The 25,400-nt window shown below is 46.6% G+C and overlaps 1 protein-coding gene and 1 pseudogene across 1 annotated transcript; both read right to left on the bottom strand.

Moving 5' to 3' along the window:
- Positions 1-3,369: 3,369 nt before the first annotated feature.
- On the bottom strand, positions 3,370-24,788 carry TRIM14 (tripartite motif containing 14). Its single transcript, XM_030884147.2, is given in 9 exon segments — positions 3,370-3,595; positions 3,597-3,696; positions 3,698-3,935; positions 7,639-7,731; positions 11,298-11,478; positions 15,089-15,322; positions 21,729-21,753; positions 21,755-21,822; positions 24,378-24,788. Coding segments are annotated over 9 exon segments (1,431 nt in total). The 3' UTR covers positions 3,370-3,514.
- LOC132597452 (small ribosomal subunit protein eS1-like) lies at positions 9,098-9,558 on the bottom strand (annotated as a pseudogene).
- Positions 24,789-25,400: the final 612 nt, after the last annotated feature.

The raw sequence follows: 25,400 nt of genomic DNA, 5'->3' as shown, positions 1-25,400 counted from the left end.
TGCTACATGAATCCCAAACTCTCAAACCTCTCTCTGGGTGTAAGACCTCATCTCAGAGCCCATGGAAGGTAATCCAAAGGGAGACTTAAGTCCCACAGAGAAACCGAGCAAAAGCAAAGCATCACAGGCCTAATAAGAGAGGGGCCATCTCCAAAGAAGATATACAGATTGCCAACAAACACATGAAAGGATGCTCAACATCACTAATCATTAGAGAAATGCAAATCAAAACTACAATGAGATACCATCTCACACCGGTCAGAATGGCCCTCATCAAAAAATCTACAAACAATAAATGCTGGAGGAGGGTGTGGAGAAAAGGGAACACTCTTGCACTGTTGGTGGGAATGCAAATTGATACAGCCACTATGGAGAACAGTATGGAGGTTCCTTAAAAAACTATAAATAGAACTACCATATGACCCAGCAATCCCACTACTGGGCATATACCCTGAGAAAACTATAACTCAAAAAGAGTCATGTACCAAAATGTTCATTGCAGCTCTATTTACAATAGCCAGGACATGGAAGCAACCTAAGTGTCCACCAACAGATGAATGGATAAAGAAGATGCGGCACATATATACAATGGAATATTACTCAGCCATAAAAAGAAATGAAATTGAGTTATTTGTAGTGAGGTGGATGAACCTAGAGTCTGTCATACAGAGTGAAGTAAGTCAGAAAGAGAAAAACAAATAGCGTATGCTAACACATATATATGGAATCTAAGGAAAAAAAAAAAGGTCATGAAGAACCTAGGGGTAAGACGGGAATAAAGACACAGACCTACTAGAGAATGGACTTGAGGATACGGGGAAGGGGAAGGGAAGTGACAAAGTGAGAGAGTGGCATGGACATATATACACTACCAAATGTAAAATAGATAGCTAGTGGGAAGCAGCCGCATAGCACAGGGAGATCAGCTCGGTGGTTTGTGACCACCTAGAGGGGTGGGATAGGAAGGGTGGGAGGGAGACGCAAGAGGGAGGAGATTGGGAATATATGTATATGTATAACTGATTCACTTTGTTATAAAGCAGAAACTAACACACCATTGTAAAGCAATTATACTCCAATAAAGATGTTAAAAAAGAAAAAAAAAGAGGGGCCAGAGCGAGTAGGCACTGGCTAGAGACCGACTGCATTCACCTGAACATGGTGGATGAGTACAGACCCCAGTTCCACCATCAGCTGTGTGACCTTGGGCAAGTTACTCATTCTGTGTCTCAATTTTGCCATGTGTACAATTGGGATAACTTTCTACCTCCTAGGGGTGATGTAAGGATCAAATGAGTTAATAGCTGTAAAGCATTAGAACAGTGCCTGACAAAATAGCAAGTACTTTTACTTGGACCCTGCGGCCGTGGGTCTGGGAATAAATATTGGTTTGCAGGGATGAACAGAGATATGGGGTCAAGTGCATGCATCTTCCTCTGTCAGGAATGCCCTCTGCCTGTCAGAATTCTGCTCTGGGCCATCCCCAGTAGAATTAATTTCCCTCTTCTCAGCATTCCTGGAGCATAGTGCTGAAGACATCTATCCAAGCTAGAGTTTTAAATGATTTGGTTAGGACTAAAGCCACTTTTGAGGTTCCTTCTGCCTTATATTCTACTTACATTACATTGCCCCATATGAAAGTACCGTTTTTAGGTTAAAAAAAAACTATTGGAAATTGCCAGTTTTATATGGTTCAAACCAATTAACGCACTGAGTCTGTTTAAACCCTGAGGGAGATTGCTTTGCGTTTTCCTCACCCTACCACTGCCCTCCTGCCAAGCACCTAAGAAGATACTTTTACATAGTACCACTTCAAAACCATATAAGGAATTTGACCGACAGGATGCTGAACCTTCAGAACTGAGGTACAGACCCTGGAAAGAGGCCTTTCCCTCCCTACTAGAGGGGATGATCTCCCTGGGAAGCCCTGCTGATTTGGCCTTCTCTATTTCCATCATTACCTTCTGGAAAGCAGGGGCTCTCTGGGTTTCCTTGGCAACATTTTGGATCTGAGGAGCATAGGGATGCCTGAGCTGCCCAAACCCCACTCATAGTTAGTTCCTCTCCTTTTGATTCCAAGACGGTTGGGAAAACTGCCTGTGGTTGCTTAGCAACAGTCACCTGCTGATTTCTTCCCAACATTCCCTAAGAAATGAATAAGCAGTAAAATCTTCCAGGTTGAAAGCTGGGCCTGAAGGGCTGGGCCAGGGGGCAAGTGAGACACATGCCTGAGGGCTGGGAGGTGGCCGAGCCCTTAATCACCATGGGTGACTTTAGGCAACTTTCTTTCAGGACCTTATTCTCCCCAAATGTACAGTGGGGTCAGGCTGAGTGATCTGTGAGACCCTCCCAGCTCAGCTGTTCTGATTCAATAGCAGCCAGCTAGTGGTCATTCACTCGCTGCCTTGGAGGGAAGGGACTTTCTGAACTTTTCAGGGTGGGTAAGGTGTAGGACATGGCTGCCCTTAGGAATCTTCCAATCTAATTGGAAAGACAGGTCCCAGACTGTGGATCTGATACAGAGAGATTCTTGTAGCTTGGGGAGACTTCCTGGGGGCAGTTAAGCCTGGGGAAAACAGACAGGCAAAAAGAAGGGGCTTTCCTGTATAAATGTGTTTATATGGGAAATGGCAAGGGCAAGGGTACAGAGGTGGAACTATGCGACACACAGTTCTGATTGGAGAGTCTCTGAAAAGAGCAGTAGGAGCTAGATGAGGATGTGTAGTTTGGGGCAGACTAGAAAAGCCTTGACTGCTAAGGTAAAGTGCTCCCCTCCCCCCCCATAGTCTCCTTGGGAACCTTCTGATAGTTCTAAGAGGTTAAGTGGTTTCACGCAGATCACTCTAGCTGTAGGGTGGAGGATGAGCATGGGAAAGGGTTCAGGCCAGGTGTTAAGAAGCTCTTGCAGCTGCTCTTAAGGAAGTGACATGGACAAGCTGAAGGAGAGTGGAGAGGAGGAAGCAGATCCAAGGGACATTAAGGGACAGAAGAGTCTTAGCGACTCTTATTCACATATTTACTGTGCGCCTACTATGTGCCAGGCGGTTCTGAGTGCTGTACGAGGGAGAATGTTCTGAGGCTGAGGATCATGTATTCTGACATGGTGAGGATGCTTAGGGCTCACCCATGAGTGTGTCCTTTCAGGAACCTGGACTAAAAGCAGTGTAGAAGAAGGGCCCTGGTGGCGGTGGGGAATTCGGATGAGAGAGCAGCAGCAGAGGACCTGTGTTTAGGGCCCTAAACGCTAGTTTGAAACTAGCGTACCTAGGAGAGGAACTGTTCAAAGCACAGGGCATGACCGGTAGGGGAGAGGATGGGAATGCTTACAGAGGCGGCAGTAGACCAGCCATCTCTGGATCGGATGAGACCAGAGCCGCGGAGAGCCTAGGGCGGCCACTCAGGTGTCGGCCCCTAGGGCAGTCGGGAGATGCTGATGGCCCCTTCCCAGAGCCGCAGGGCCGGGTAGAGCAGCTCCTGGAAGGCGGCACAGAAGGTGTGCAGGTGGGTCATGCCGTCACGTCGTAAAAGGTGAAGACGCCGACCTCGTAGTCCAGGAAGACGCCGAGCCGGTCGGGGTCGTCGCGGCGCCGCAGACGGCTGCGCTGGCCGTCGTGGAAGGTCCAGTACTCGAGGTCGTATAGTTCGAGGCACCAGGACTGGCGGTTGCAGCCCAAGCGGGCTGCGGCAGAGGCGCCGCAGGGAGCCGTAGGCCGCGCCCACCCACCAGCCGACGCCCGCCTCCAGCACGTCCACTTCCCAGTAGTGGCGGCCGGCGTCGAAGCAGTCGCGGCCCAGCACCTGCCACAGCGCGTCGAAACGCAGCGCAGGATTGAGCCCCAGGTTGCCGTGGTGGCCACAACGCATCTTCAAGCAGTCTGCCGAGAGACGCACGCGCGAGTGCAGCGTGTCTGCCTCCAGCGTGAGCGTACGCGCGTCTGCGGAGGGCGGGGACACCGGGCCAGGCCCGATGGGCGGGGCCAGTGCCCCTGCCCCGCCCCCTGGAAACCGACCCTGCTGGTACCCGTTGTCCCGCAAGTGTTCAGGGTAGAATACAGGGAAACACGGAAATCACGAGTGGGGCGGTGGCTGGGGAGCACGGGCAGGAGAAAACATTTTAGTGCACACCCGTTGTACGGCTTGAATTTTGTACCATGGAATTTGTTGCCAATTTCTAAAAAGTTAATAAAAAATAATCCTATCGGGGCTTCCCTGGTGGCGCAGTGGTTGAGAGTCTGCCTGCCAATGCAGGGGACACGGGTTCGAGCCCTAGTCTGGGAAGATCCCACATGCCGCGGAGCAGCTAGGCCCGTGAGCCACAACTACTGAGCCTGTGCGTCTGGAGCCTGTGCTCCGCAACAAGAGAGGCCGCGATAGTGAGAGGCCCGCGCACCGCAATGAAGAGTGGCCCCTGCTCGCTGCAACTAGAGAAAGCCCTTGCACAGAAACGAAGACCCAACACCATCAAAAATAAAAAAATAAATAAATTTAAATTATATAAAAATAAAAAAAAATAATAATCCTATCACTGTTAACACTTGGGTGTACATGCTTCCAATTTTTTCTTTACTTGCCCCTTTATAGTTTTTTTCTTAACGTTGGTGTCATACTATACAGGCTCTTGGGTAATCTGCTTTTGAAATTTATTGAAGTATTTATGAACATTTTACCACATCAATTTCATCTGTGGATTCAACAAACCTCTGATCAAATTTTGATGGGCTGTTGGATCTGTGCATGCAGAATCCATGGATACAGGGAGCTGAGTGTATTTGCACATAATTGTTAAGAGATTAATGTCCAGAGTATATAAGGAACTGGTACCACTCAGTATCAAAAAAAAACAAAAACAAAAAAAAGAATAACCCAACTAAAAAATGAGCAAAGGGGCTTCCCTGGTGGCGCAGTGGTTGAGAGTCTGCCTGCCGATGCAGGGGACACGGGTTCGTGCCCCGGTCCAGGAAGATCTCACATGCCGCGGAGCGGCTAGGCGCGTGAGCCGTGGCCGAGGAGCCTGTGCTCCGCAACGGGAGAGGCCACAACAGTGAGAGGCCCGTGTACCGCAAAAAAAAAAAAAAAAAAAAAAAAAGCATTTTAATGGCAACCTTAAGATTTTGATGTATAGATGAATTATAATTTAACGTATTCCCTCCCCCCGCCTTAAAAAATACCCTTTTTAAAAAGGTTTTGAAAATACTAATATGAATACATCTTTATGTATCTGATTAGTTATTTAGAATATATTCCTAGAAGAAGAAGAATTGCTCGGTCGACGGGGATGATTGTGATTTTAAGGCCTTTGGTAAATATTGCCAAACTGTCCTCCAGAAGGGTGGTGGTGATTTAAACTCCCAATAACAGTTCTTGCTGCATTATACACCTCTGTAGACATGAAGTTAGAGAAAAGTCTAGATCTTAGGGCATGTGGATGTTTAGCTTTAGTAGATACTGCTGGATAGTTTTCTCGGTAATATCTTGGAGTTTTCTGTAGAGAGGTTTTGTATGTCTTTTGTTAGATTTATTCCTAGCTTTTTAAAAGTGTTACTGAAAATAATGTTTTTAAAATTTCATTTTCTAATTGTTTATTGCCAATACATAGAAATACAATTGATTTTTGTATGCTGACATTACATCCAGCAGCTGTTCTAAATTCATTTGATAACTAATTTATTTATAGATTATTTTGGATTTTCTGTAAATAATAATGTCACCTTTGAATAATGATCTTTTTTTCCCTTTTCCCATCCTTATACGTTACTTTTTTTTTTTTTTTTTGGCCTCAAGGCACTCTCTAGGACATCTAGAACAATGTTGCATAGAAGTGTTTATACTGGGCATCCTTTTCTCCCACTCCTGGGTAAATACCCAACAGAAGTGCATACATAGGTGCATCAAAAGACATGTACAGGGATATTCAAAGCAACATTATTCACTATAGGCAAAAGCTAAACAATCCAAAATGTCCATCAATATATTAAGTGTGCTACATTCATACAATGGAATACTACACCACAGTGAAAATCAACAAACTACTGCTACACACAATCATATGGGTAAATCTCACAAATGCCATGTTGTTCTGTCGAAGCAAGACGCAAAAGAGTAGTCTGAGTGATCTCATTATATAAAGGTCAAAGACAGGCAAAAGTAATCTTTACTGTGAGAAGTCAGGAGAGTAGTTACCCTTCGGGATAGTGAACTGGCATGAGGAAGGATTCTGGGGAGCTAGAAGTTTCCATTTCATGGTCTGAAGGAAGTTATTGAATGTGTTCACTTTTAAAAAATCATTGAGCTACAGCCCTTTGACTTGTGCACTTTATGTATTTTATATTTGTTAAAGTTTAGTTTAAAAAAATGCATGCCTAGTAATTCCATTTTGAGAAATTACTCCTAAAAAAATACAAAAATGAGCTAAGGTGTATTCAGTCACTAATTAATTCAACAAAGAGGTACAAGAATGGATGTTTACTGCAGCACTGTTTATAGAAATGAAAATGTAAAGCAGCCTAAATGTCCAATAGTATGATATGAGATTGATTTAAACATGGCATATTCAATGGAATACCATGTATCCTTTAAAAATAACTATAATATCTGTGTTTATTAAAATAGAAAATTGTTCAATCTATACTATTAAATTTATTTATATATTTATTTATTTATTTTGCGGTACGCAGGCCTCTCGCTGCTGTGACCTCTCCTGTTGTGGAGCACAGGCTCCGGACACACAGGCTCAGTGGCCACGGCTTACGGGCCCAGCTGCTCCGCGGCATGTGGGATCCTCCCGGACCGGCGCACAAACCCGTGTCCCCTGCATCGGCAGGCGGACTCTCAACCACTGAGCCACCAGGGAAGCCCTAAATTTTTAAAATTACAAAAGAAGGCAATTCCCTGGTGGTCCAGTGGTTAGGACTCCGTACTTCCACTGCTGGGGGCCAGAGTTCGACCCCTGATTGGGGAATTAAGATCCTGCAAGCCTCGTGGTGGAGCCACAAATAAATAAATAAATAACATTACAAAAGAATATCTATAATATCCCATTTTTAAAAATCTGTAGACATATATATTTTTTAAATGTCTGAAAGAATATATGACAAACATTAACATCATTTAACTCTGGGGCAGCCAATTGTTTTCTTTTAGTATATGTAATTTCGAATTCTCTACAAGAAGCACACATTACCTGTATAATTTTTTAAGGGAACAAAGATGTTCATAATATATCAGTAGATGAAAACACAGATTACAAAACAGGATGTACAGTATGACACCATGTTTGTACAAAATATATATATTAAATATTTATCACAGTATGTATATAGATATGCCAAAGAAAGTTAAAAGGGCAAATAATAGTAGTTATCTACTACTACGTGTCTGCTTGGGTATGTGAGCAGAAACATTTCCGAAGCTCTTCAGTGATTTATGAGTGATTTTCTTTTAAAAAACTTTTCTTTGTTTTCTAATTTTTCTACAGTGAACGTGTATTATTTCTGTGGTTTTTAAAAAACTGATAATAAGGGTTAAGAAAACTGAAGTTGGGTTTCTTAGGGAAAAAGGGGGGCCTCTACTTCAGTGACCCTCCCTCCCACCAGTACACCCCACGCCCTCTTCACCCTCTCCCCGCTCCTGGGGTCTTACATTTTAAGAAGAGTGATCGCTCTGGTGAGGGGCTTGTTTTCAGCAGGGAACCCGGCTGGGCGCCGGAGGAGCCCGAGAGCTGGCAGTTCACGTCTGTAATGAATTGTGAGAAATGAGTGCCTGGTGTTCATGCAAGCAGCACAAATTACAAAACATACTAAAAATATTACAGAACTGGGGATTCGCATAATCTCTCCCCAAGAATTGCATGCAAATTTAAGTAGGAAATGCAAATTCACAGTAACAAGAAAACTTCAGGACAAGGCTCAGATCTATACAGAAACGCACTTTCCAGGATCCGAAGCAAACTGAGCAATGACAGGCCAGTGTGAGTGAGGCCTGGACATGGGGAGGAGACAGCAGGCTCCAGGACCATCCTGAGAGTCAACCATGTATTCAGCAGTCAAGGAAGGGGGCAATTTCATGGCAGACATGCAAATTCTAGGATAAAGATCGAAAACAAGAAATCAAAGCTGAACCCTTAGGAAGGTCGCGTTCCGGTCTCATCCAGGTAAGAGGGAGTTCAGGGGAAACCCAAGTCATGGTCCCTGTCTCCAACAGCTCAGTCAGGTAAATGAGGTGAGAAATGGGCTTGCTCGAGCCATACCGCTCAAGGCAGAGAGTGCTCTAGATCGAAGAGGAGACGTGAAAGGGCTCCAGGGCCTGGAGGGGTCAGTGAAGGCTTCATGGAGGAGGAAGCACCTCAGCTGGCCCTTAAAGGATGGGGAAGATTTGGACACCCAGAAAAAGGATGGGAGCCTTTCCCCAGGATACAGCAGGAGCAAAGATATTAAGGACAGGTGCTAGGAGCGTCGTGTAAAAACTGAGGAGCCATGGAAGGTGTTTGAAGGAGCGTAGATATGAGCAGAAGAATCTCCAGAGCTCTCTCTGGTGGGGAGTGGATGGGGCAGGGTGAGTGTGGAGGCAGAGGCCCTGTTGGTAGGCTCAGGCCTGACCTGGGGCAGCAGGGATGGAAAAGGGGCTGGGTTCAGGATATACTGCAGTGGTACAAGTACCAAGGCTTAACTCTAATGGGAGTGGAGAATGAAGAGTAGATTGGAGTCAAGAAGCAGAGGATTGGGGGTTGAGGCATGGAAGATGCCGGATTCCATTTCAGCCTTTTGAGCCTGCAATGCCTGTTGGACTCACAGGTAGGGAGGTGAGGCGGGACACTGGAAGGGCAGTGGTGCTGCAAGACCCCCATCTCCCTGTGGCCTTCCTGGGAGTCAGTACCTCTCAGTATTACCTGTGATAGTAAGAATGATGGCCTTATCTGGTGGTGGATGAGGGGTGATGGCCTGAGAGGAAGCAGACTCCAGGGGATCAGAAAACAAACCTTGGGACCAGAGTCTGTTTGAATTCTGCCTCTACCCCTACCAGCTGTGTGACCTAGGGCAAGTCAGTTAACCTCTCTGACCCTCAGCTTCCTCATCCGTAAAATGGGGGATAATGAAGATGTCTACCACACAGTGTAATGCTGATTGTTGCATTTTTTAGCAAAATCAACACAGAACACATGAAGCAAATAACCATTAGTAATCTTGACATCAACATGAGCTTCAATCATGGTCTGCCATTTTTTGACCATGGAGCACATTTTGTCATGGATAAGATCCATGCCACGAAAGTTAGGCAGTTCTTGCCCTGAACATCTTCAAGAATTAGCTTTAATTCTCTAAATGCAGCTTCATCATTCTGCAGGTCAGCAAGGCTCACTTCCAAAAGTTAACACTTGAGACCATCAAAAGCAATTTTGGTTCCTAGAGTTCTCATGACTAGGGTTTTTCCAATATTTCTTATATGGAACGTAGTTGGTGCTTTCACATCGTACCAACCTTCCTTAGAAAACAGATCAACCATTTTCTTCTTGGCTCCCTTTTAACTGCCTTTCGTCAGGCATTTGCTCTTGCAAACCACCATGGTGCTGCTCAGAGAGCCAAAAGGGCCATTCTCTTCAAGTCTAAATGCTCTTTTCCATCTCAGAATATGACAACTTCCTTCTAGTTGTTCCAGTAAAAATTTGTGGAGTCTCCTTGGTATCTCTTTCTCTCTTCTTCCCTTCCTGCGCCCACATCTACTCCTGTTGACTCCCCCCACCTGCCCTTTGCTGTTCCTTCAACATGCCAAACTTACTCTTCCCTTGTGCCTCGGGACCTTTGCACTTGCTTTTCCCTCTGCCTAGAAGACATTTCCCCCAGATATATCATCAGCAGCAACAATAACAGCTAACACTCACATGGTGCTTATTATGCCTGAGCGCCATTCTGAGAGCTTTACATGTAAGAACTCATTTAATCCTTACAACAACTCTATGAGACAGGAATATATTATCATCTCCATTTTATGGATATGGAAACAGAGGCATAGAAAAGTTAGGTGCCCTGCTCAAGATGGCAGGGTTAGGAAGTGGTGGGCCTGGGATAGGAACCCGGGCAGTCTGGCTCCAGAGTCCATGCATGTGACCACAATGATCTCCAGCCCATCCTTCAGGTCAGCTCACACATCCCCTTCTCAAAGAGGCCTTTCCCACTTCCCATAGAAAATAGCTCTTCCTCCTGGTCACCCTCCATTCTCCTTACTCAGCTTTATTATTTTTTTTCAAAGCACTTCTTTTTTTAAAAAAATAAATAAATAAATTTATTTATTTGGCTGCGTTGGGTCTTCGTTGCTGCGCGCGGGCTTTTCTCTAGTTGCGGCGAGTGTCGTTGCGGTGCACGGGTATCTCAGTGCGGTGGCTTCTCTTGTTGTGGAGCACGGGCTGTAGGCACGCGGGCTTCAGTAGTTATGGTTCGCGGGCTCTTGAGCGCAGGCTCAGTAGTTGTGGCGCATGGGCTTAGTTGCTCCACGGCATGTGGGATCTTCCCGGACCAGGGCTCAAACCCTTGTCCCCTGCATTGGCAGGCGGATTCTTAACCACTGTGCCACGAGGGAAGTCCCCCAAAGCACTTCTTATCGCTGACATATATTCATTTGTTGTCCATCTTCAAAAGACTGAGCACCACAAAGGCAGGAGCTTTGTTTTGTACCCCACTGTGCCCAGCACATAACAGGGGCTCAGTAAATGGTCTGAATGAATCCTAACAGCAGAGATGAATAAATGGATATTTCTGAGCACCTGCTTTGTGTCAGGCCCTGCAGTGACCTCAGAGCTGGACCCAAAGTGGTTCTTGCCTTCCAGGCATTTAAGAGAGGAAGGGAGGGGTCCATGTAATCAGCTGACAAACACCCCCAGGCAGAAGATGGAGCAGGCCCAGGGCAGAGGGGGGAGACGGCTGGGAGAGCGAGCGAGCCCAGGGTTTCTTGGAAAGGCTTCCCAGGTGAGCATAGCTGTGGGTCCTGACCAGGCAGAGGAAGAGGAGGGGGAGTTGGCCCTTCCAGCTGGGAGCCCAGCGCAGGCAAAGCTGAGGTGTGGCAGAACCTCGGGAGCAACTGAGGGGCAGGAGCAGAGTAGGGCAGCTGCGAGAAGCAGGACCTGGTCTCCGAATGGGTAGGAGGTGAGGTTGGAAGGGAGGGTTGGGCCCAGGCCCAGGAGACCTTGACCACCCAGCCTAGGGCCTCTGTGCAGGAGACACATGATTTAGGTGGCGATCTTCACAGTTGTCTCTAATCACAGGGCTCAGGGGAGTAAAGGACCCAAGTTTGGTCACACGGTGACTTACTCGCCTTAAGGCGGACGTCCAGTGGCGTCTGCAGCGGACTCTGCGTGGCTTCCACAAGGCCCTTAAAGAAGCTCTTGACGGGCTCAAAGGAGTGGGGCACGGGGTGGCATGACTCCCCCAGGCTCATCTGCTGCTGCATCTGCTGCTCAGCGGCCGTGTACGCGCGAGGGCACGTGGGGCTCTGGGTGGCTTGGAGCCGCGTCCCAGCCTCCACCACTGTGCCCAGGAACAAACCCAGCCAGCAAGCACTGGCCCCACCTGGCCGTGGCACCTGCTGCCACCCCAGGCCCTGCCCCTGGGAGCAGAGCCCCGAGGACCACAGCTTTGGCAGTCCCCCCCCCGCCCCCGCCTCGAGGAAGAAGGCAAGCTGACTGCCCCTGCCCTGAAGTTGCTCACCACCTCGAAAGGGACCCCGAAGCTTTACAGACACTGTGACAGAGGTCGGCCTGAGGTACAGGGGATGAAAAGAGCGAGGGGCCAGTTTTCCTGGGGAAGGCGCTCCTGGGGCATGTCCAAACGGGGGAACAGGAAACCATATCCCAAAGGGGAAGCCAAAGACTCTGGAAGCTCAGCTGGAATGCTGACCAAGGGGGTGTGCCCACCACAGTGGGGGCCTGTCCTGTTTTCTGCCTGGACAGCACCTTTTAAATACCCTTCCTGTGTTAAGTGTGGCTTTGCTAAGTACAAGCAAGAAAACTGTCCCAGCCCCCGGTGTAGGCATGTGACGAGGAGTCTCCACTCCAAGACTTGGATGTGGAAGTGAGGGTGGGCTGGTGACAGTGGCGTGTAGCTGTCAGGGACAGCAGTGGAGGTTGCAGGGGACGTGCTCTGGGTCAGGGGTGTGAGCTGTGACATCTGCCCAGCGGAGGAGGATGGGTCTACACTGGAGCAAGTCTGTGCCATGGCCCTGACTTCACTCCTGCGGCCTGGTCTTCATCACGACTTTCTGGCCTTCCTGGAGATCAGATGTGCTGCCTAATACTCTTTCATAAACTCCTTTCTTGCTTAAAACAGTTACAGTGGATTCTCTTGTTTGCACCTAAGATCCCTGTCTGCACTTTCTGGAGGGTTGTCCTGGGCAGGGATTTAGAAGACAACAGATTTCCTTAGGAGAGCAGGTCCTGGCTGGTGGGCGGTGCTGCCCAAGATGGGAGGGGCGGGTGGATGCCTCAGGAGGGAGGGAAGGTGGCCCAGCGCTTGGCAGGAAGGATGCTGGGCCTTGGAAGGGCTGAGGGACGGTCTCCAAGCCCTGTCTACCTAGGAAGCTGCAGGTCCAGAGCCCATCCTCATTTGGGTGGGAAGAAGGTAATTTGTGGAGAAAGAGGGCTAAGGTCACACTCAGAGGGCTGGCCAGGGAGTCAGATCATTAGCAGGGAGGGCAGGGAGCGGCTCCGGGGTGGCCCAGAGGGCAGATGGGTGGGGTGGGACTGGGGAAGGGGATGAGGAACAAATGCAACCACCTGGTAACCCCAAACTCCAGCATCTAGCACAGGGCCTGACACATAGGAGGTTCTCGATAAATGTTCACAATGCAATAAATGAATGAATGAAACTGAGCACATCTACTTCTTGCCTTTGCAGACTCAGGGAACAGCCACATAACCACCCATCTCTCAAGCCAGAAACCAGCTGTCATCTTGGATTCCCCCAGTCACCAATCCTGTCACATCTATCAAACTCGCCTGCTTCTCCCCAACCCCACTGACCCTTCACTGGTCCAGCCCACCATCATCTCTCTCCTGGATACTGTGGTCTCCTCCCAACTTTCCTTCCAGGCTCCATTCCTGCCTGTCCAGTCCATCTTCCAGCCTGTCACTAAAGTGACCTTTCTAAAGCATTAATCTGACCATGTCATTCCTCGCTGCAAAACACTCCCCTGGCCCCGGTTCTCTTTACAGGACAAAGTCTAAACTTCATAACCAGGCATATAAGACCCTTCATCAAGTAACCCTGGCATCCCTACATCTCCCAACATGCCCCCCTCCCTTGTACCCTTGCCCCGCCTCCACTCAGGCTGAACCCTGGCAGTTCTCCAGCCTGCCAAGCTCTCACACGCACATACTTCCTTTCTGCCTGGGATGTCCTCTCTGCTTTTTTCCTCTGTATATACCCAGTGAGCTCCTCCTTATTCTCCCATACCAGCTCCACTGTCACTTCCTCCTGGAAGCCTTCCCTGATTCCCCATACAGAGTTGGACTTCTCTTGGACACACTTTTGCTAGCTCACTTAGCTGTGCTGTGTTGTGAGTAACTTTCTGAGCATGTCTCCCCACTCATGAGCTCCTAATGTGAAGCAGGGGCCTGTTGCAATCAGGTTGCTCAGTGTATATTTGATGAAAATATGAGTGAACAAATGGAAGGAACGATGAATGATGAAAATCAGTAGCTTGGGCACCAGAGAATTAAAAAAAAAAAAAGAGAGAGAGAGATGAGAAAGCCCTGAAACTGTATCTATGATGGAAGAATAGCATTCTTCTCCATGGAAGCCTCCCTTTGAATCAGATATTCCTAAAATGTACCATTATTTTAAAAGAAAAAAAACGTGCCCCTCTGTGCATCTTGCCTCTCTTAAAGTACAACGTCTAAAGTGCCTAGGAGAGCACCTCACCCAGAATATTTTGTTAGGGTTTTTTTGTTGTAGTTGTTATTTAACAATGAGACACAGGCTGAATTGACCAAGGCCACATAAAGGCACAGGAGGGGAAATAGCCTCCAGGGACTGGCTTGACTAGTCTTGTACTGACTTATTTATTTGTCTGTCTTATTTTGCAGCCAGAGCCCAGGCTAATCTGTGGTTCAACTCAGTGCCATCTTTACTTAGTTGTACCTTGCTTCATCCCACAAACCTTTAAAGCATCTTACAAAAGTTATCTAATGTTGCAAGATTTTCCTTTACAGTGAGAAAAATGAAGCCAAGAGAAAACCAGGATAAGACTGGAAGCTGGAAGCCAGAGTGAGATGAGGCATAAACTGTATGCCACAAAGTCTCATCCCAGCTATTTGAAACATATTTGGCTCTGAGCTTCCCAGAAGCTATGGCAAAGAAAGAAAGAGGAAGAGTTAGATGAGTAAAAAAGCAATCCAAGTGCACAGGTGACTGCACAGGAGTACTGACACAAGAGAGGAGTTTCTCCCATGGTTCCCTGAAGACGGGAACATGACCCTCAACAACATGCTTTCACTAACTGTAGTAGTGAATATTATAGGGGCTAGTTTTTAGATTCTCCTTCAGGATAATAGCCTTCAACAGAGCCCACTGGCCAAGGAGTCCCGTCCTTCTCTCCCCTTTGAGCAAATTGTGACTCCACTCTTGAAGTCTGCTTAGTAGCTTTTGCAAAGGTGCCTGCCTTTCCAGGAGTGATGTTTCCATTAAGACTGTACCGTCAGAGGACTGGGCAGTGATGCCTTGTGGCTTTAGAGTCAGACAGACCTGATCCCAGATCTGCCACCTACCAGCTGTATAACCTTGGATGAGTCCCTTCATCTCCTTGAGGCTCCATTTCTCATTAGTAAAATGGGGTGAGAATATCCAATTTGCAGAGTTCTAGTAAATATTAGAGCTAAGATACCTGCGGTGCTTGGAACACAGAGGCCCTCAAAAATGGTGGCTGTTCATGTCATTTAATTAGTCCAAGATGTATATTATCTTCCTAACAATGTAATCAGTCTACCTGCTGACAAGGCAGTTCTCTGTGTATTTACTCAGTGTGTGAATACTGTGTTCAGTGCCACATTAACCAAGATAAAATGTGGCGGCTGGTGGCCACTGTGAGGGCAGAAACCCAGCATTACCTGCAGCAGCTGTACAGGACTGGGTTCCCGGCTGGTATTCCAGACCCTGTTGGAGAGATTGTTCATGACATCGATTTGCTCCCCACAAGACTCGATTTGCTCCCTGTACGCCTGCAGGGCAAGCTGCGTGTTTTTCTCAATGAATTTCTTGGTCAGAGTTTCCTCTTCATCAAGTAGTAATCTGAGTTCAGTAAATTTCCTTGTCAGCCAGGTTTTACTTGACTCTGCATGAGCCTAAAGAAAACCCCGAACAATACAAAACCAGATGCAGACGATATGATTGCCAACCAGGAAATCCAAAAGCATCAACACGAAAAAAATTATTATAACTTCTAAAAAGTGAGTTCAGCACTTATAAAAAGCTTTCCTAAGTACCAGCTATAACCAATTGGAAAATGAATGGAGAAATAAAGATCATTCTTAAAACAGTAGGAAAAAATAGCAAAATATTTAAAACTAGACCTAACAAAAACTGTAAGGGCCTAGATAAAGAAAAGCATAAAATTGTACTGAAAGACATAAAATAATCTGAATGCATGGAAGAAAAACCATACCCCTGGCTAGGAAGATTGAATACTATAAAGATGCCATTTGTCTCCAAATTAGTCTATAAATTGGATGTAATCCCAATCAAAGTCTTAACATACAGATTAACCAAATGTTAAATTACCATGGGGGAGAATAAGCACAGGAAAAGCCAAAAATTTCTTTTAAAGGATCAGTGAAGGGGAATTCCCTGGCGGTCCAGTGGTTAGGACGCCAGGCTTTCACTGCTGAGGGCACTGGTTCAATTCCTGGTCGGAGAACTAAGATCCTGCAAGCTGTGTGGCATGGCCGAAAAAAAAAAATCAGTGAAGGATGAGCTGCCTTATTAGATATCAAAACAAACTGTAAAGGTACAGGGTTTAAAACTATGTGGCTTAGGCATAGACAAAAAGATCAAGAGCAAAGAATAGCTTAGAAAAGTATGTATATACATATATATAATTAATATAATTATATATATAATTCAACAAATGGTATTGGTACAGCATGCAATTAATTATGTATTTAAAAAAAAACTAAGTTAGATTCTTATCTTATTCTGTATACAAAAACAAATTCAGACAGAACCCCACCTATGAAGTACTCTTGTGAAAAATGTGAATCTGAATCTGATTAAGCCTCTAGATCTAACTTAAAGATACAATTTAGAAGACACATAGAGGACAGAGGAGCATGTTAACCATCAACTTAAAAAATACATCAACCAATAGCATTTTGAAAACTTTCACTCCTAATTCAAATAAACAAATAAAATGTGACACTTATAAGACAATTGGGAATGTGACTACTGGTTGGATATTTGATAATATTAAGGAACCATTGTTAATTTTCATAGGTGTGATGATGATACCATGGTTATATATTTTTAAAAATGAGTACTTATCTTATAGAGGTAATATGCTCAGAGTTTTACAGATGAAATTGAATGTCTGCGATTTGCTTCAAAACACGTATGTATGCTTGAGGTTTTCCACGATAAAAGCTAAACAAACAAACAATTCTAAATAGATCAAAGCACTATACATTAAAAGAATAATAAACCTACTAGAATAAAATACAAAACCATTTTATTTTTAAAAACTTGAGAAGGGAAGACCCCTGTAAGAGGAACCCAAAACTCAGATAGCAAAACGGGAGTCATGACAGGTTGGACTACATAAAAAAAGAAACTCTTCCCAAGAGGTAAGGCACTGTAAACAAAGCCACATGACAAGTAACAAACTACACAGGCTTACTATCCATAACATATAGTGAAAAAAGAAATCATTCAATTTAAAAATGGACCAGAGATATACAAATGCCAAGAGACATATGAACAGGTGTCTCTGCGTCCCAAACAATCAAGGAAGTGAGCAGCATAATCAGAAAAAAAAAAAATATATATATATATATATATATATATATATATGCCATCAGACTGGAAGAATGCTAACTGATGGATAATACCAAGAGTCCATAAGGGTGTGTGGAATAGGCACTTACATACACTGCAGGTGGTAGTGTCCATCAGTATTGCATTTTTAGAGGGTGATATGATAATATCAAAATTTTAAACGCTTAAATCCTTTGATGCAGCAGCTCCTCTTGCAGGAATTGATCCTAGAAAATGTTTTCACATGTGCACAAAGATTTGTGTACCAAGAAGCTCACTATAGTATTGTTGGAGATAGAGAAAAGTTGGACAAAATTTTCAACATGGGAAGTATATATGTATGTTCATTGTACAAATTATGCTGCATTCATACAATGAAATAATAATATTCAGTGATTAAAACGAATGCAGTGTTCTGACACATGCTATAATACGGATGAACCTTGAAGACATGATGCTAAATTAAATAAGCCAGACAGAGAAGGACAAATATTGTATGATTCCACTTATATGAAATATCTAGAGTAGGCAAATTCATAGAGACAGGAAGTAGATTAGAGGTTACCAGGAGCTGGTGGGAGGGGAATGGGAAGTAATTGCTTAATGATTACAGAGTTTATATTTAGGGTAATGAAAAACTTCTGGAAAGAGTGCTGATGATTGTACAACACTGTGAACATAATTAATGCCACTGAATTATATGCTTAAAAATGGTTAAAATGGTAACTTTTATGTTACGTGTATTTTGCCACACACACACACACACACACACACACACAAAGAATGCAGTGGACCTATATGTCCTGTCGTGGAAAGCTCTTCAAGACACCGTGTGAAAAAGGGCAAGTTGCAGAATAATATATATAGGATGATCCCATTTATGTAAAAGATAACAAAATTAAAAGTGTACATGTATATACGCATCTGCATGTTTGCAAGTGCATTTAAAATGTCTGGGGACTTCCCTGGTGGCGCAGTGGATAAGAATCCGCCTCTCAGTTCAGGGGACATGGGTTCGAGCCCTGGTCCGGGAAGATCCCACATGCCGCGGAGCAACTAAGCCCATGTGCCACAACTACTGAGCCTGCACTCTAGAGCCCATGAGCCACAACTACTGAAGCCCACGCGCCTAGAGCCCGTGCTCCGCAACAAGAGAAGCCACCGCAATGAGAAGCCCGCGCACCGCAACGAAGAGCAGCCCCTGCTCACCGCAACTAGAGAAAGCCTGCACGGAGCAAGAAGACCCAACGCAGCCAAAATAAATAAATTAATCAAAAATTTTAAAAAATAAAATGTCTGTTAGTTTGGTCATGTTTGGGAAGAGGTGTGGGATTGGGGAGATGGTCAAGAGGGACTCTCACTCTGTACTTTCCATAGCTGTACACTGTATTCTAATAAACTATTTAAATTTTAAAAACTGAGATGTGTTCATGTATTACCAGTACAATTAAAATATAAAATCATAACAACAAAAAAATCAGGCCAGCTTCTTTCCTCAGCCCAAATGTCTGTACAGCCCACACAGCAGAAAGATCCTTGGTACCCAGGCAGGCATGGGGGTGGGCAGGCTCCCCTGTGTGCCATGTTCTCTCCTTAGAGGGGCAGGAATGTGTGGTTTGGCAGGATCTACGGGATGGGCTCCCAAAGTCTGTGTTTCCCATGCAATGTTCTAGGCAGTGGTGAGGCTCTGAGTTTAGAGCCTCATATTGACTAAATTGGCTTTGAGCTAGCTTGGGAATTAGTCCACACTTACAACATGGTTTCTATGAGTCAGTGAACCTGGACAGAAATATATCTTTGTTGAATGACTAAACGAAGGAAAGAAAATGTGTTCTAAACGCTTGATATATCCACACATTTTGGAGGCAACATATGCACACGGAGGACCTTTCTACAGAAACTGAGAGCAAATATCTTCTCCCAACCAACTGGGCTCCAAGCAGTTTCTACAGATCCACTTTTTAAAGAAGAATATACAAAATAAGCTTAATGACACTACACTTTGTTATGAATCTCAGCGTAGAAAACTTAAGTATAGGCAAGATGAGGCTGATTATGCAATATGGTAAAAAAAAAAAGACTGAGAGAGAAAATTCTGGAAATGAAACAAGGAAGTACACTGGGCCACATTGGTTCAAAATGAGCTAATATATATCTATATATATCATGTATTTATATACTCTTTTGTTGTTGTTCACAAAAGTAACAAAAGCTCACTGTGGAAAATTTGGAAGATTTGAAAGAAAACTATAACTACTCTGCTGTATATTGTCAACTCATCCCAGTTTGAGTAAAAAGTTAGGGCAGCAGGCAAGTGTTGATTTTCCCTACACCTGGCATGTATGAGAGCGCTGAAAAGCCATGATGGGGAAGCAAACAGCCTATTAACAAGGATGTCAGAGAAAAATCATTTAATGGGTATTGGCTGGGGATTCATGATCAAGTCCTTCTTGATTGCTCTCTGGAAAGGCGTGGATGGGTAGGCCTGGTTGTTGGCTTCTGAACAGTAGACGTTGGTCAATTATGAACTTTACTGGTTTTAATTTGTTTACCAAGCTGTTTTATGGATTAATTTTCAGGCAAATGGCCTTTTCCCTAGTACTGCCTCTGAGTAAGCAAGGACGGAGAGGCATGGTTGCCCCAGACCTCTGTGCCACAACTACGCCTGCCACAGTTCAGCGGAACGCACCAGACTCCCTACAAACGTCTGTGCCTATTGAGCCAGGCGACTCACTTCTAGGAACGTGTCCCAAAGAAAATAAATCAAGGTGCCAAATATCACTGCAGCGTTGTTTTACTTGAGTGAAAGCCTGGATGTGATCTAAATGTTCAACATTAGGAAAACGGCTTCATGAATCATGGTCGATCCCTATAATGGAATATACAGCCTCTAATACTGACACTGACAAAGAACTTTTAATGACACAGGGAAGGGTTAGGGTCTTAAACGAACAACCACAAAACCCCCCATATGTAAGATGACATATAGTTTTGGTCAAAAAGGGAGAAGGAGCTGACATGGAAATCCCCCTTCCTACTTCAAACGCACGGAAATGCTGATAAGATGAGTAAATTTTAAAATTATGCGATCAAGCTGAAAAAAAACCCCACAAGACCCCCAAAACCAACCCACAATCAAACAAACAACAACAACAAAAGGGAAATCCTCAGTGCCAAAAACAAAGAGGGAACTTGGCGTCAGAACCATGGGCAGGAGCTGAGTGAGGGACCCCGGTGGGGTGGGGGTGGAGGGGTGTATGAGAGCCACACCATGCTGGGGCCGGGTCATCTAGGAGGGCGCCCTGGGCACCTGGCGTCCTGGGAGCGGGAAGGGGGCCACGTGACCCGCATCAAACCAGATTCACAGAGAGCCGCTCCATCCATGAACTAGGCACCAGTAAAAGCCCACCCACGGGCCTGGGGGAAGGGCAAGGAATCTTGTCATCCATCCAGGGTCATGCATTACTTTTGCAACTTCCTATAAATCTGTAATTACTTCAAAATAAAGTTTAAAAGTTGGGGAAAAGCTTCAAAAAAGAAAACCATTCCTTAGTTGAAGCTGAAACCTGCCCCCTTAGACTTTCCACACGGATCCTAACTCTTTCCTCGGGGACCCCCAAACCATATCTGCTTAGAGATTTACAGACAGTGAGACTGTGCCCTGACTCTGTTCTTCTGGCTGAACAGCCCAAAGCACCTCTGCCATCCCTTCAGGTGTGCCAGCTTTCAGTTCCCAAATCCTTTTGAGCTGATGTAGTTGCCTATACCCAGAGTCTTGCTCTTGAAGACATGACATGATTAATAATTAACCCAGGGCCACAGATGTAAACCACAACTGTCCCCAGTAAACTGGGGCATGCCGTCGCCTGAAAGATAATGGATGTTGGGCAAACAGGGGGCCAACTCTGTGGCCTGGTCTGGGTGCCAGCTACTCCTGCGGTCGTCAGAGCCAATCTCCCTGCCTGACTTGGGGTGGTCAGTCTGAGGTTCACAGGGCCCTCAGTGAGACAGACCCTGGGAGGGCAACCCACTCCAGCCCTCACTTTGAGGCGGTGGCAGCTGAGGGTGAGAAGGGAAGGGATTGGCCAAGTTCACCTAAAACGCTCCTTTAAGAGCAACACCATTCTCACAGTCAAAACAGCAGCTGGGATAATGTCAGCCCCAACTTCCCACTTAAAACCCACAAAAGAATCCACTTAAATAAACAGTGTTATACAAGGAGAAGCCTGAAGAAAGTACATACTTATGGAATACATTTATACCTATTTACTTTTTTTCAACAGTGAAACCTAAAGAGCGATTTGTGTGTTCCTTACCTTGTGTTCTGCTTTGCTTAAGGCAGTCTGGGGTGCTGGGTTTGGAGGACTAGTCTGTCCAAGAGAATGGCTTTGGCCATGGCGGGAGGAAAGGCCGTTCCTGCAATTTGTCAGGCATTATGGGACAAGGCTAGGGCTCTGGGCAGAGGCAGATTCACCACAAAGCTAATGAAACAGGAGCCCCAGGTCCCTCCCTGGCATGGCCCCTTCATGATCTTGCAACTAATTTTGTGTTCTTTTTCTCCAAAAGGGCCCCCTAAATTACAGAAGCCCCAGGTCTCACCAAACCTGACCTGCCCCTTTGAGGCTGTTTGTCATTGTCCCTTGGCTCCATATTGGGGAGAACTGTGTGTCCAAGGGCAAAGGTGGACATCTCATCTGGAATAAGGAAGAATCCCCCACTTGCCTTGAGCTTCTCAGCAGCATCTTGTCTGGGTTATGTTGCCAACTTGCTGCTGCTTCTTGGTTGTCAAATTCTTTAAACATTCTTGGGTGAGTTTCTGTATGTGAAAGTATTAGGAGAGAAGTCTTAATGTTGTCACTTTTGAGATAACAAGTCACCCCAGGGGTCATGTCCTCTCACTCCTGTATTTTTTTTCAGCTGAGCTGAGACTCAAAAGGTGAGCTGACTTGCCCAAAGTCATGAGGCAAGTTGGAAGATGAGCTGGAAGTAGGGCCACTCTGATCCTCAGAGGCCCATATGAGGTATTCTCCAAACCTCGAGGTGCCCCCTTTTTTTCTAGGACAGTCCTGCTTGTGACCTGCTTTTCCAGGCCCTCAAATAGGACTTTAGGGAAGCAGCTTGGGGTCAGGGGAAGAGCCTTCACTTCTAGAGTGAATACTGAGTACCTATAATGTGCTGGCGCCTGTTCTCGGAGCTGCTCTCATGGAACTTGCATCCAGGATTGGTCTGTGGTCCTCTGGCCTTGTCTGGAGTTCAGAGGACCTGCATGGGTAAGAGGTCCCCTCTCCCACCTAAGATGGCTCCTTTCCTTATCTCTGCTTTTCGCAACTGCCACTTCTCCAAAGGCCTTACCTCCATCTTCTTATGGCTCATCTCCTTCTTATGGCTCACCTTACACTCAGCTGCTGGACCAACTGGGAGCTTCCTGAGGGCAGGTCTGCTCCATTCTTGGTTCCTGATCCCCCATAGGGACCAGGGCGTAACCCAGAAGTGTTTGCTGAATTGAACAGAATTACCAGGGGCTGCCAAATTCAAGTGGAGAGCTGGAGCAAGTTATGAGCCTAAGCCCCAGACTCAGATGGGACCTCCTAGGTCTGAGTCCCAGCTCTCCTTCCACATGACCTGGGCAAGTGATCTCACCTTTCTGAACCTCGGTTTCCTCAGCGACAAAAAAAGGGGACACCCCTACAGAGTTGCTGGAAAGAATAAGAAGTACACAGAGTGCTTGGTATAGTGCTTGGCACACAGTAAGTGCTCAATAGACATAGCTTGTATTGTTATTTTAATATCCAACAAGCATTTGCTATGGTGTGCAGGTTTATTCTTAGCTGGGGGTCTGGGAGTGAGTGGTGGGGCTGGGAACACAATAGAAACCCAAGTATAAGCCATAGCCTCAACTTCCAGGAGCACATTCATACCCCACTGTGATTTCTAAGCCTTCAAGTCCAGCTCCTGGCTATCAGCCAAGGATAACCTAGCTTCCTGGTGCTTGAAACCTCCAGTCACAGGGTGCTTCTCCCGTCTAGTACCTGGTGAAACCCCACTTATTCTTCACGGCCAGTTCCCATGGCTCCTCCTCCAGGAAGTCTTGCTGGGCTTCCTGTCCCTAGTTCACATTGTCCTCTCTTTGGCTCCCACTGACCACTGCCTCAGACTCCCCAATTACAATACTTATCATACTGTGTTGTCACTGTTTGTTCTTCCCCCACTAGCCAAGGAACTCCTCCAGGTCAGGGAAGAATTGGTCTATTCCCTGACTCATGGCACCAGGTATGAGTTGAATGGATGTCTAATGAATGAATGAATGGGCAGATGGATGATGCATGAACAGACAGGTGAGTGGGTGGGTGTGTGGATGCAAAAGGAGTAGGTGGGTGGACCTGCCTATTAGAAGCTGTATCTCTGAAAGCAGCCTTGTTAACTCTGAAAAGAGCATTTTGAGGAACTAAATTATTATTATAACCATTTTATAGATAAGAAGAAGATCTTGGAGGCAGAGGCAAGACTTGAATCCTGGACTCTACCTGCTAGATTGGCCCCCACGTGGCCCGTTCTCACAGTGGAGCTCCAAGGTTGTCACCATGATGGTGTTAAGTCATGCTGTGCAGGGAATAGGTCATTGTGGGGCTGGAGTAACCACAGACGACTTCTTGAAGGTTAAGTGGTAGAATCAACATCTGTCTGTGACAGGAGGGCCTGCCTAGCCCAGAGAGGTTGGAGGGGTCTGACTAGAGTCACTGGACAAGTTGGCCACAAGGTTGGAACAAGAGTCCAGAGCCCCCTTCCACTATTAAGAATAAGCATGGGTGAGAGCTCCAAGGTGAGAATGGGCCCGTGGGAGGCAGTCCTGGGTTCAAGGCCCGCCTCGGCCTCCAGAACCCTCCTCTTCTTGGCCACGAACCGTCTGGCCTAGCTCTCACCAGGCTGTTATGAGGGTTGTCCGCTCCCAGGGCGATCAGGCGGTCCTCAGCCCCTCTCTGAATTCCAGGAGGGAAAACCAGAGGAGGTGTTTGTGTGGCTTTCCGGAAACACAGATGTTTTCGAAGCGGGAGGGGTTTTTTCATCTTTGTTAAAAGGCAGAATTTCTCCCGGCCCAAAGGCAGTGTGGTGGACCCGCCTTGGTGGGTGAGGTCCGGGATATCCGGTGCCGGCCGGGGCGCCCAAGTTCTCACTCCCAAACCCACCTCTTCTTATGCTTAAATGATGGCCTTGCCTTTCCTTGGGCTTGTTTCTTTTTCTGAACAACAGGTCGGCCTCCTAGATGCTCTCTGGGCCGCCTTGGGGGTCCTGGTCCCAACCGGGAACTGTCAGTGGAACCCAGTACGCCCCTCCCCGCCCGCTGCTCCCGGGCTCACGCCCCCGCGTCCCCACCTGCACGCGCACCGCCTCCTCCAGCGCCAGACCAACCGGGTGGCCGCGGTGCGAGCCCAGCACCAGGCAAAGCGCGCACACGCAGCGGCGGCAGCGGCGACAGAAGAGCTCAGCCACGCGGTCGCCGTGCTCCGGGCAGCGCCAGCCGCGCGCGTCTTCGGGCTCCGCTGGGCCCAGCCCCCCAGGAGTCTCACTTTGGCGCCGCCGCGCCCGCCATTCACCCGCAAGTTTTGCGGCCGCCGCGCAGAGAGGGGCCGGCGGGGAAATAGAAACCTGCGCGGTGGGGCGGGGCGCTCCGGGCCGTCCCAGTTCCGGCAGGGAAAGACAGATATATGGCAGGGCGCCGCCTGCAGGCCAGGGCACAGCCGCAGCATCATCACCCTGCGGACAGCACGGTGCTCTCCCGCCCATCCGCCGGGGCGGTGAATGCTCAGGCCTGGTCTCCCGGCTCTGTGTCTAGCCCAGAGGCGGCCGCAGCACAAATGGGGGCTCACTTCGAATGGGCTAACTAACTGCAAGGAGGTGGGCTTCCCCGCTGAGTGACGCTCGTCCAGTCATGATCAGAAAACTGCAGCCCTGTGGATGGGACCAAAGTTGGCTGTGGCCTTCCGGGATGCTATGCATTACCTAGACTTTTCATTTTCCCTTAATTCTCTCTTGCCCTATCCCCAAGAGAAATAACGATTCCCGCAGTTGTGAGAAACATTCTGGAAACTCCACCTGCCCCCACGCTAAAGTCTCAGCATCCACGGTGGTACAGGCATTATGGAGGTTCCTCAAAAAATTAAAAATAGAGCTACCATATGATCCAGCAATCTTACTTCTGGGTGTATATCCAAAGAATATGAAGTCAGTATATCAGAGCTATCTGCACTCCCATGTTCATTGCAGCATTATTTACAATAGCCAAAATATGGAAACAACCCAAGTGTCCATCAGTGGATGAATGGATAAAGAAGATGTGGTATATGCACGTATATATAGTGAAATGTTATTCAGACTTAAAAGAGGAAATCCTGCCAT

The sequence above is a fragment of the Globicephala melas genome, chromosome 6 (assembly GCF_963455315.2).
Source record: "Globicephala melas chromosome 6, mGloMel1.2, whole genome shotgun sequence".
Lineage (NCBI taxonomy): Eukaryota > Metazoa > Chordata > Mammalia > Artiodactyla > Delphinidae > Globicephala > Globicephala melas.
The sequence above is the reverse complement of the archived record's forward strand: the minus strand, read 5'-3'. Positions and strand labels throughout refer to the sequence as shown.